This window comes from Macadamia integrifolia, unplaced genomic scaffold (assembly GCF_013358625.1).
Source record: "Macadamia integrifolia cultivar HAES 741 unplaced genomic scaffold, SCU_Mint_v3 scaffold1167, whole genome shotgun sequence".
In the NCBI taxonomy this organism is placed as follows: Eukaryota; Viridiplantae; Streptophyta; class Magnoliopsida; order Proteales; family Proteaceae; genus Macadamia; species Macadamia integrifolia.
The window spans coordinates 101,339-112,773 of NW_024868107.1; the positions used below are offsets into that span (position 1 = coordinate 101,339).

At 38.2% G+C, this 11,435-nt stretch overlaps 1 protein-coding gene across 9 annotated transcripts in view; it reads left to right on the forward strand.

Annotated features, from left to right (window-relative positions):
• The window catches only part of LOC122062981 (F-box protein SKIP16), an 81,104-nt gene extending 71,054 nt beyond the window's left edge, over positions 1 to 10,050 (forward strand). For 3 of the 9 annotated variants that reach the window (XM_042626652.1, XM_042626645.1, XM_042626649.1), the window contains 3 exons: positions 7,904 to 8,010; positions 9,203 to 9,358; positions 9,800 to 10,050. In XM_042626652.1, coding sequence (XP_042482586.1) covers positions 7,904 to 8,010; positions 9,203 to 9,266 — 171 coding nt within the window. In that variant the 3' untranslated portion in view covers positions 9,267 to 9,358; positions 9,800 to 10,050. The remainder of the gene's footprint in view (positions 1 to 7,903; positions 8,011 to 9,202; positions 9,359 to 9,799) is intronic. The other 6 variants (XM_042626644.1, XM_042626651.1, XM_042626648.1 and 3 more) reach the window with 4 other exon arrangements.
• Positions 10,051 to 11,435: the final 1,385 nt, after the last annotated feature.

Here is an 11,435-nt window from a genome sequence, read left to right on the forward strand (position 1 = left end):
ACTCCCTCGCTATCGATCCTCACTCGACTAAGGTTACACATCATGTATTTCGTCTTCGTTCTACTTATCTTAAGACCTCGTGATTCTAAAGTATATATCTATAGTTCCAACTTATCGTTAATCTCTGTTATAGTTTTACTAACCAGCACAATATCGTCAACAAAAAGCATACACTATGGGATCTCTCCTTGAATATTTCTTGTTAAGTCATCCATGATAAGTGTAAACAAGTAAGGGCTCAATGCGGATCCTTGATGTAATCTGATTGTAATTGGAAACTCAGCACCTTGGCCTCTCACTGATCTCACACTAGTCACCACATCTCCATACCTGTCTTTAATTATATTCACGTATTTACTTGACACCCGTTTCTTTTCTAAAACCTGCCATATTTAATCTCTGGGGACCCTGTCATAGGCCTTTTCTAAGTCAACAAAGACCATATGAAGATCCTGCTTGTACGTTCTGGATTTTTCCATAAGCCTTCTAAGAAGGTAAATCGCTTCTATAGTGGATCTCCCGGGCATGAAACCGAATTGGTTCCCTAAGATATTGGTTTCTCTTCTTAAGCGAACCTCTATTACCTTCTCCCATAGTTTCATAGTATGACTCATGAGTTTTATGCCTCTATAGTTGTTGCAGCTCTGGATATCTCCCTTATTTTACCAGTTTCAACTAGTTTCAAAAATATTTCATATATTTTGGTAGTTTCGATCTGTTTCGACCAATTTTGACCAGTTTTGTCATACCCTCCAAAAGGCACGGGTATGCCGGCACTGGATACCTTACCTAAAACCCGGTCAGCTTGTTTAACTAGGCTCCTACTCTAGGAGAGTCCACAACACCACAACCACATATACTAAAAGTCATGATCATTAGAGTTTATAGCGGATATTATAAAATCAAGTAAAGATTATACTCAACCAATGCATCTATGTGGTACCTATTATAATCTGTACAAAAATTTTCACAAGCCACTTACAGTAATCCATAAGATTACAGTGATCCAAGTAATACCATATATATATGTGGTACCATATGACTTACATTACTATATTATTAATACTTATAGGTACCCATCTTTAATTTATAATTTTTAATTCCATTATTTTATTATTCATCCTTTTTAGACATATTAGACCCATAGAAATAGGTCCACATGTCAAGACTCCAAGAATGGGACCCATTTCAGACAATTCTGGGCATTCTGTTAGGTCAATGGGCCAGCCGGTCGTGTTCAGAATTCTCCTGTCTATTGAACCAGATTTGTTCCTCTTGAGTCTGGTTAATCCCTTTTTATTATAATCCCTTAAGAAAAGTTAATATAAATACCTGTTGGTCCATTTTTCTTGTTGTTTCTTCCAACACTATTGGCAGAAGGCATAGGTACATGATAGGTCATTCTTTCCTTCCTGGCATTCCACTGCTGCCAGCCAAGCTAGTGTTGGCCTCTCCAGCTTGTTACTCTTGCTTGTTCAGTTAATGCAAAGAGGTTAGATTTAGGATGTTACAAGTTTTGAGTCTTTTGACCAGCCCAGTTTCGACCCATTTTTGTAGTTTTGACCGACACATGACATGTTGAATTTCGCCCAAACAGTACCAGGTTTCTCAGGTTTGACCCATATCTCGGTTTCAAGTTGGGTCAAAACCTGCCTCAAGATCGAATTTTTTATCCTTGGATCCAGTCTGTCCTCCCCATGACTGGGTGACATTCTCAAAACTAAAAACGGATGAATCAGATGCATGTCCCTCCACGCTAGTCAAATGACCATAACCACCACCATCATACTTCAACCATGCTCTCTCCATCAAAGGATGCATTATCACTTCCTTTGTTGTGACTGTCTCATCTACTCAAACTCAATCTGCCAATAATGTTAGACATGCTATCATTGTCCATATAATCAGTCTGCCCATCTCAACCCTCTAATATAGCCTGCATGTAAGGAGGATGGATGTGCACTGTGATCCATATCCTGTGTGGCATGATCAAACTGGGTCTCCCCAGTGAATCACAATGATTTTGATTTCGGCTTTGGCTTCGGCTCTGCCTGGTCATACTCTTCTCAAAGTCCTGCATATCTATCACCACCCCATCACCATTATCACCATCATCATCATTATCATCACCTTTATGATTAGATGTTGACGGTATGCGAGCTTAAGTCTAGGTCTGATCACTTAAGGAAGTGGACTAGTCAGGGTGGTCCTTACGGCATGCGAGCTTGAGTCTGGGTCTGATCACTTGAGGAAGTGGACCAATTTGGGAGGTCATCGTCATTGCCAGGTGCGGGGTTGAATAGTCAGGGGGCCTGTGAGTGTCTCCTACTCTTTATAGCTATGTAATCATCCACATCAGCACCCGTTTGTTTCGCTGTTTGTGGGTTAGGTCTACCCCTAGGCTTATCCATCACTAGGTCCAGCGTCACCTCTATCCCTCACTCAATCCACTAGGGGATCCTCGTCATCTGACTCAATCTGAATAACATCGGCGATCTCGATCTGGTTCCTATCATTCTCCATACCCATGCATATGTGTTGCATCTTCCGCCTCATATTATAATGCACATACACCAAGTTATTGAGATGCTGGGAACCTAATCGGTTTAACCTCTTTTGAGTGGATGAGCGAAAATGTACTCCAGTTTCACTCACAACTGGAGGCAGAACATGTCTGGGAGAGCACTTCGATTGCAATCTTCCTCAATTCTTGTGCCCTCCCACCATTCAGTTGCATTACAACAATAAGTGCGACATATTATTTGCATTTCACAAGATTTAATACATGTTAGAATAAGGTACTAAAATCTGAATTATGTACCAGCATCAGTATTTGCATGGCCCACAATTGCAGCAAGGGCTGAATTTTTTTTTAATTTATACCCATTTGGAAAATTGTTAATGTTAGTTGTTAGCAACACATTCGGAGTATTTACTTATTAGATTCCTACTGAACTACACAACTCACCTCATTGTTAGCGATAGACTGTAGTTTACTGCTTTGCTGCAACTTGGCAACCATCTGCTTCACTGCTTCTATAAGCTCTAGATTCATCCCAAATCTATGGCTAACTGATAGTTAGCTATATGACACCGAAATGTTTAGCGAAACCTTGTACCATGGCTAAGACCTGGTCCATTAAGTGGACCAAAGGCTGGCTGGTTGGGCTGGCTGAATTCTGTTTTGGTCTTCTCTCTTATTCATACTTCAATTTACATTGACTCTACTCAAGGAACAACTAAGGAATGGGTCCCACAAGATCCCTATTACAACTATTATAAGATAAATCCTTACTGGGGCCCACCACATTAAATTGCTTTTCTGGTATGCCCTTTTAGACTGCCGCTTTTGGCTTATAGTTCAACCCTTGCAAATAAAACCCAAAAGAACTTAAAGCCCATACCCAATAGATATTAAAATAGGACCAATTTTTGGGCCGGTCATGCATTCCCCCTCAGTTTAAAAAAAAAATGTCTTCATGTTTTATTGTAAATAGGATGAATAAGAACACTTTGAGTGGTGCTTGCAACAACCAATTTGCAGCTCGAACAAATTTCAGAATCTTAAGCTTCGATGCATTTGTGTCTTGAAACTTGTGAGGAAGAACAAACTCATGATGTGGAATGGCTTTCACTTCACTAGCATCTGTCATTACTTGAACCACAAGCTCGCTTAATAAATTTTACACTATATATAGATATAAATTTTTCTATAATTTTGTGAAAGGTATCAAATTAACTTGAGTTATTTGTATAACTATATTTACGATTATACATATTTTGTTTAGTCTACAGGTTTTTTATAATGATTTTTGTCATGTAAACATTCCTGTAAGTGTTATGGGGTTAATGGAGGAAATGTATTGATAGGGCTTACTTGTGTTCTATCTAAATTTATTACAGTTTTCTATATGGTGAAGAATCGGAAATTGGTTACAGGGAAAGCATTTCAGAAAGCACTACTCCTAATAGGGTTTAGTTGCTTTTACACTTTGCAGTAGCTTATGATTTATTCATTGTGAACTCTTTCTTTGAAAAAAGAGGAGAATTTAGTTACCTACAAAAGTGGGTGTTATTCCAGCCAAATAGATTTATTTCTAACTAAAGGGGTTGACAGACTATTATGTGAGGACTATACAGTTATACCTGGGGAGACTCTAACCACCCAACATAGACTGGTGGTCCTTGATATGTTCCTTAGTATGCAGAAGCATAAGATGAGGGATCCTATGTACCCTAAGATAAGGTGCTGGAGATTAAAAAGAAGATCCCCTAGGTACATTTACTGATAAAGTGGTCAAACAAGGAAAGTGGGACTTAGAGGGAGACACAAGTGCTGTGGAACGAGATGATGACTTTTATTAAGAAGGTTGCTAAAGAAGTTCTAGGGAAGCGAAAGGTAGTCGTTAAGCCCCTAGGGAGACTTGGTGGTGGGATGATGAGGTCTAAGAGCCATTAAAACCAAGAAAACTTGTTTTAACCCATGGCAAAAGACTAAAAAGGTAGAAAATAAAAAGAGGTATAATGCTGTCAAAAACAAAGCTAAGAAGATTGTGGGGATAGCCAGGGCGAATAAATATGAGGACCTCTGTAATAATCTAAACACAAAAGAAGGGGAAAACATAAGAGAAAGGAAGAGTAGAGATTTCGACTATGTGAATTGTATCAAAGTAAGGATGGACGAGTGCTGGTAAGGGATGAGGATATTATGAAGAGATGAGATGAGTATATTTGCGACCTGCTAAATGGAGATAGTTCGAGTAGGATTGATTTGTAAGATTACATTATTCTTCAAGACTCTGCACCTCATATATATATATATATATATATACACACAGAAGGTTGGAGTGGTTAAAGTTAAAGAAGCCTTAATAAGGATAAAAGCAGGCAAGACACTAAGCCCATCCCAATAGAAGTGCGCAAGAGCTTAGGATTATGTGGGATAACTTGGTTAACCAATATGTTTAACAAAATTATGAGCACAAGGAAAATATCAGATGAATGGAGAAGAAGCATTGTAGTTTTGATCTACAAAAATGAAAGGGTTATTAAGAGCTGAAATAACTATAGAAGCATAAGACTAATGTGTCATATTATGAAATTATGGGAGAAGGTTCTTAAAGTCTGCCTAAGGAGAGAAACTACTGCTTCGGAGAGCCAATATGTTTTTATGCCAAAAAAATCCAAGACAAAAGCTAATTACCTATTGAGGAGGCTCATGGAAAGATATAGAGCCTACAAGAAGGATCTCCATATGGCTTTTATTGACCTAGAAAAAGCCTTTGACAGTCCCTAGAGAGTTAATCGGGCTTGTACTAGAAGAGTGGGGTGTCAAGTAAATATATAGATATGATTAAAGATATGCATAAGGGCGTGGTGACTAGTGTGAGAATCATAAGAGGTCAAGGCAATGAATTCCCAATTATGATTGGGTAACATCAAGGATCAGCCTAACCACTTTTTTGTTTGTGATTATCATGGATGATTTAACCATGAGCATTCAAGACAAGGTCTTGTGATGTATGCTCTTTGCTAAAAGTATTGCTTTGGTGGATGATGCAAAAGTAGGGATTTATGCTAAGTTGGAGTTATGAAGCTCAACCTTAGAAACAAGAGGTTTTAAGATAGGTAGATCAAAGACGAGGTATTTTGTAAAATACCTCGTGGATGAAGTGGAGAGGTGCATCCAAAATGTTGTGTGACTGATGTATTCCTTTAAAGCTTAAAGGAAAATTTTGTAAGGCTGTCGTATAACCAGCTATAATGTATGGGGCAGAATTTTGGGCAGTTAAGAAGTGTCATATAGATAAGTTATGTATAGCAGAGATGAAGATGTTAAGATGGATGGGCAACAAAATTAGGAAGGATAGAGTAAGGCATAGTTTTTAAGGCGGTAAGGCGACAGAGGCGTTTGAGGGTCTTTTGGAGCGCCTTAGCGATAAGGCAGGCATAAAGCGTCGCCTTATTGTCTAAAGCGTTACTGTGTAATTTTTTTTATAAAACCAATCTATTTGGCTCAAATCCTAGTTGAATCCTATTACTCATATGTTAAATAAATATTAAATGTTCATATTCATACCAATGTAAGATATTCATCAAGAAAACAAATCAATAAAGTGAATAAACTAAGTTCATCTTCATCAATCATTAATCATCAATATTCAATCATCAATCATCAATCATCAATCATCATAACATATTAACATATAATATAAATACATAATTATGAAACAAAATTATAAATATAAAGAAAAGAAGACATAAAAAAATACAAGTATTTATTATACTTATCTCAATGATGCCAAAATGAGTGCCTAAGCCCTAAGGTCATCCACTATATTTCTACTCCTGTCAAAGAAGAATGAAGCTCACTGCTGCCGGAGCAAACTCACCGCTACTGGAGCAAAATGGTCGCCTGGATCAGTGGTTCTTCCTTGTTCCTTGATTCCTTCTCAAAGCCTTTCTTAAAACTCTGGACAAAATCCAAACCTTATTTGTGAATCGTGTTTTTGTTTTGTTTGTTTTGGTTATTTTTGGTAGAGTAAAGTTGATCCCATACATCTCAAGTGTTAACAAAACCATACACCTACCAATAAAAAATCTATATTTGGAATCTTCATCAAGTAATTGAAAAGAAAAAAACAAAACCATACACCTACCAATAAAAAATCTATATTTGGAATCTTCATCAAGTAATTGAAAAAAAAAAAAAAAAACCCGTAAGGCGCCATTTCACGTAAGTTGGAGCACTATCTTATCATCTCTAGACCGTATCAGCGCCAAGGCGCTGCTAAGGCGTCGCCTTACCAGCGCCTTAAAAACTATGGAGTAAGGAATGAACATATTAGAGCTAATTTGGGAGTTGCCCCAATCTATGATATGTTCCAAGAAATTCATTTGAGGTGGTTTGGCAATGTTTAATGGAGGCTTGGGGATGCACCATTATGGAGGAGTGATTTGATTGTGATTGAAGGAGCTAAAAGAGCTAGGGGTAGACCCAAAATGACCATAAGAGTAGTAGTGAGGAAAGACATGCATAGTCTAGGTTTTGTCCGAAGTATGACCTAAAATAGAGCCATTGGAGAGCAAGGATCGATGTAACCGACCCAATTTGGCTGAGATTTTTCTGATTCTCTGTTGTCGTGTTATTTTCCTTTTACTTTCACTTTTCCTAATTTGTTTTTGCATGGATCCATGTGGCTGACCCCATTAAGTTGGGATAAAGCTGAGTTTTTTGTTGTTTTTTCTAAGGAGAAGTTAACTTTTGGAAATGCATGCCTCAGTTAATGCAATAATTCGGAGGTGTTCAGTTAGTAGTTTGAGGGCGGACCTTGGTGTAACAGTAAGGTTACTGGTCGTAGGTTCGAGTCAAGAAACAGCCTCTTCGCAAAGCGGGGGTAAGGCTGCGTACTTTATGACCCTCCCTAGACCCTGCAATGGCGGAAGCCTCATGCACTGGGTGCGCCCTTTTTTAGAGTTTGTAATATCTGCTTTAATGTGGCTGATCTTGATTCCTGAACAAGAGTTAAAATATATTTTTTTGCTGCTAATATTAAACGCCATATTGTGGATATTGATTAGGAAGTGAGTGGTCTGCTGGTTGAACAAGTGAATCGTTGCTGCTAATATGGAAAGCCATTTTGTGGATATTGGTTAGGATGTTACTGGCCTGCTGGTTGGACAAGTGCATCTATGTACACAGATGATATGAATGGACACAAACTAAATCTCATGAACGGAAGATTTTTTTTTTTTCTAAAACAATGAAGATTGAACTTCCTAATTTTGCTGAACTTGGCAATCTTGCCTTTATATTACATATACTGTTCTCTCTTTCTCTTCCCTTGTCCTTCTTTAAGTGGCTGGTCATCTTGAAAGTTTTCCTTATATTATGTGGTTGCAGTATCCCCTTCTGTATCCAGATGGAAAAGAGTTTGTCTATGAAAGTTGCACACCTCTGACATCTTCTTCTGGTTCTATTGAGGGTGCTTTCACATTTGTCCCTGGCAGGTACTTCCATTGACATTTGGTGCAAATTTGAAAGCTAGTAGTATTAGAATCTTAGTACATTTTCACACTGCATATCTATCCTGGGAGCTTTTTTCTGCATGCGCATCATTGAAAACCCTCGGACTCCTGCCTATTTATTTATGGATTGGGCCTATGTTTAACATCTCATGGGTGATTATGAGATGGTTGGGTCAACCTGGCACCCGCCTGATAAGTGGATTGGGTATGGGCGGCTCGGGTCCTGAGAATATCATCTACACTCCCCATGCTGTAAAAATGCCTACAGGTTCTTGTGACACAATTCTGATATCTGTGCCTAAAACATCCCTCAGTGTTTATTGGTTATCATCTGCACTTTCAGTACCATTATGCCATTGCTTTCACAGAATACCACTCCAAGTTAATTGCTTCCGATGATGTACTTTATTACCATTATGGCATCACTCCAACAGAATCTTGCTTCCACATTCCATCTTAGCCGAGGACTTCAGAACTCTTCGTTATTATCAATATTCTCATGGACCAGTAGTTGGATGGATGAACCAAGCTTATCAGTGGGCATGAACCAACCGTGGACACTCAGAATTTTGAAGCTTTTTAAAATTTCCACTTCCTGATTCTTGCCCCATGCTTTGGTCATTAGGTTGTGAAAACTGTTAATGAATTGCCGGTTGTATTTGACCCAGTTACGGGACATCCCTGGTTGAAGAAAAATGACAATAATTTTGGTCATGTTCAATTATATATAGGGGAGATGGTTCCCCACACCGCCAGTGTAGGAGGAATTTCCCATGCCAACACCAATCACTGCACGGGAAACAGTTTGGTCAACAAAGGGGCTCACATAGTTAGGGAGGGGAAAGAGTGTTATTGTGGGTCCCACATGATCAGGATGTGAGAAGGTGTGGGATAGGATCCCCACGCCGACTATATATTTATATATTTCTATATGTAAATATATTTATTTTCATTAAACCAATAGTTAAGAAAATCTCACATTGCAGATCTAGATGATCTCTTTGTTCTGCTTTTTCTGTGATCTTTGAAAATTAATCCATGTTTTACATTTCCACTCTTTATAACGAACTTTTTTTTTTCTTCGAGAGAAAAAGGGAATCTCCTTTTACCATGTAATTTAATGATGTCTGACAGCTGGGTTTTTCATGTCATTTAATATAATCCTTCTAATCAGGTCAACAAGGTTTCTCCAGCAACATTTGTCTGATAATCCCTCGTCGACATTGTCTGCCCTTTGAAAAAGCCGAAAGTTCGAGTGATGAAAGCATAACACATCTCCTTATTTTTCAATATTGTGCTTCCGTAGTTATCTAAACTCTCTTCAAGTTGGGTAATAAATGAATTTTCTATTAAATGCAAGAAGGAAAAATAGTCTACTTGTTTAAGGCTCATTGCTTAATTTGTGAATTGGACAAACAATTTGGGACAGCCAAAAATGGATATGTCCATCTTTGCAGAAGTGCTGTTTTGGAGACTCAGTGACTTCAAATTGCTTGAACCATCCGGGCATGTGCACACTAATAAACTATTATTTGAGCAGCTCAGTGATTCTTAGTTACAACCTGCTTTTGTTACCCATACAGTTGGAGAACTAGATGATATCATTGCTTGAGTTATAAAATTCCTTCTCATAAAGATTTTCTAGGAGCAAATAATGGCAGTTAATTATGGTATAGTGGAGAATCTAAGTTCTCTCAAAAGTAAACCTCAGATGAATGGGATCAGATTGATCTTGCATACTAACAAGCACAATCTCCTTTGTCCTTTGTAGGTTGACAGAGCCAAAAGGCATGCCATTTGATGTCAAAGTGGCACGATTTCTTCTCAAAGTTCCAGACTATGTATTCTAAAAACAAGATCCCCTGATGTTGAATTGCTGAATAACTGGATTTCTTTTTAAACTTGATCTCATAGGGATTGATGATTTAGTTGATCTTGAAGTTATATGTTTCAACTTGTAATGATATCGGAGGTGTTGTACAAATGGTACTAAATCAACTTTGCTTTGAAGGTTTGCCCTCATGGGAATGGTCATCAATGTTGATGGAGGATATATGATGCCAAAGACAATCAGGAAATCCATAAAATTGAATTTGGAGCTGCAGGTTGAAATGTGCCAATGCTGCCTCTCAACAAACGGTAGCATAGATTCATGCGATTGCTCGTCATATGAAGGATAGGTGTTTTGTTCTCTCCCACCTTCAAAGAATGAAGCATAAAGACAGCCACCTCTTTACAAAAGAGAATCTATCATATGTTCAATAACTTTTTTTTTTATTCGAAAGAAAACCTTTAGATTAGCGGAGAAAATATACAAATCTACACTTTGAGTTCAGTGCTTTTAGCGCCCAAGTTTTCAAAAGCCCTATTTGCAGGTTGTCATTCACAAAACAAAGAAATTTAGAGAGGATGGGGTCCATTTCCACTCTCCAAGCAAAAGTAGTTCAAGGCCACTTCAAAAAATTATCACTTTTCACTAAGGGATCAAGTCCCTCCAAGTCAATTAAAATGCTTTGAATTTCCCATCCTTTCAATCGATATTCTTGTAGCCCAATCAGAAGTCCCATTGCCGCTGCATCAGTACCTTGTCTTGTCATGACAAATTCAGCAAGAGAGAGTAAGCAACAGGGATGAGAAAACACTGATAGTGCCCACCCAGAGATGTTTAAATATTTATCGGTTACTACTGTTTAGCCTGGTGTAGTAAAGGGCAATAGTTGTCCACGGTTTAATCAAAGAGGGCTGATCTGTTGGAAGTTAGTGTCACATAGTGCAGTTAGGACGCACATTTGCAATTCAACCATTCACCTGCTGTATTACATGAGCTGGTAAAGGGGTGAAATCCCCCAAGGTGACCTTGTTTCTATGCATCCATAACAGATAAGTTATTATTAGAAAAGTAAAAAACAGAAGATAACTCAGTCAGAGTTAAGTTTCAAGAGTTAAAAGAATATATTATTGATCTAGCTACAGAAGGCATGAAGGTCTTAAGCCTAAGGGTCCGGCCGCCCAAATCCTTTGAGCAAATTCACAAGAGAAGAACACATAGAAGAGATTTTCCTGCCCTTTGTGACATAGACCACAAGTAGTGTTTATATCCATCCATTTATGTAGGTTTTCTTTTGTGGGTATTCCATCCAATTTTAGTCGCCAAAAGAACAACTTAAATTTTGGCAAAATTCTGAGTTTCCAGAAAAATCGCCATCATTGTGAGCAAGGTAATAAACATGAGCACCTGTTGGAGTATCCATTAGTGTTAGTACTAGAGTTGGACAGAAGATATCTAGTAGCAATTCTGGTCGTTAGAATACCACTTTTGGAAGTATGGCACCGCCAATGATCATTAGATGATTGAATGGGAATATGCAAGATAAGATTGGCAACTTTCTTAGGCAGCACAGATCTAA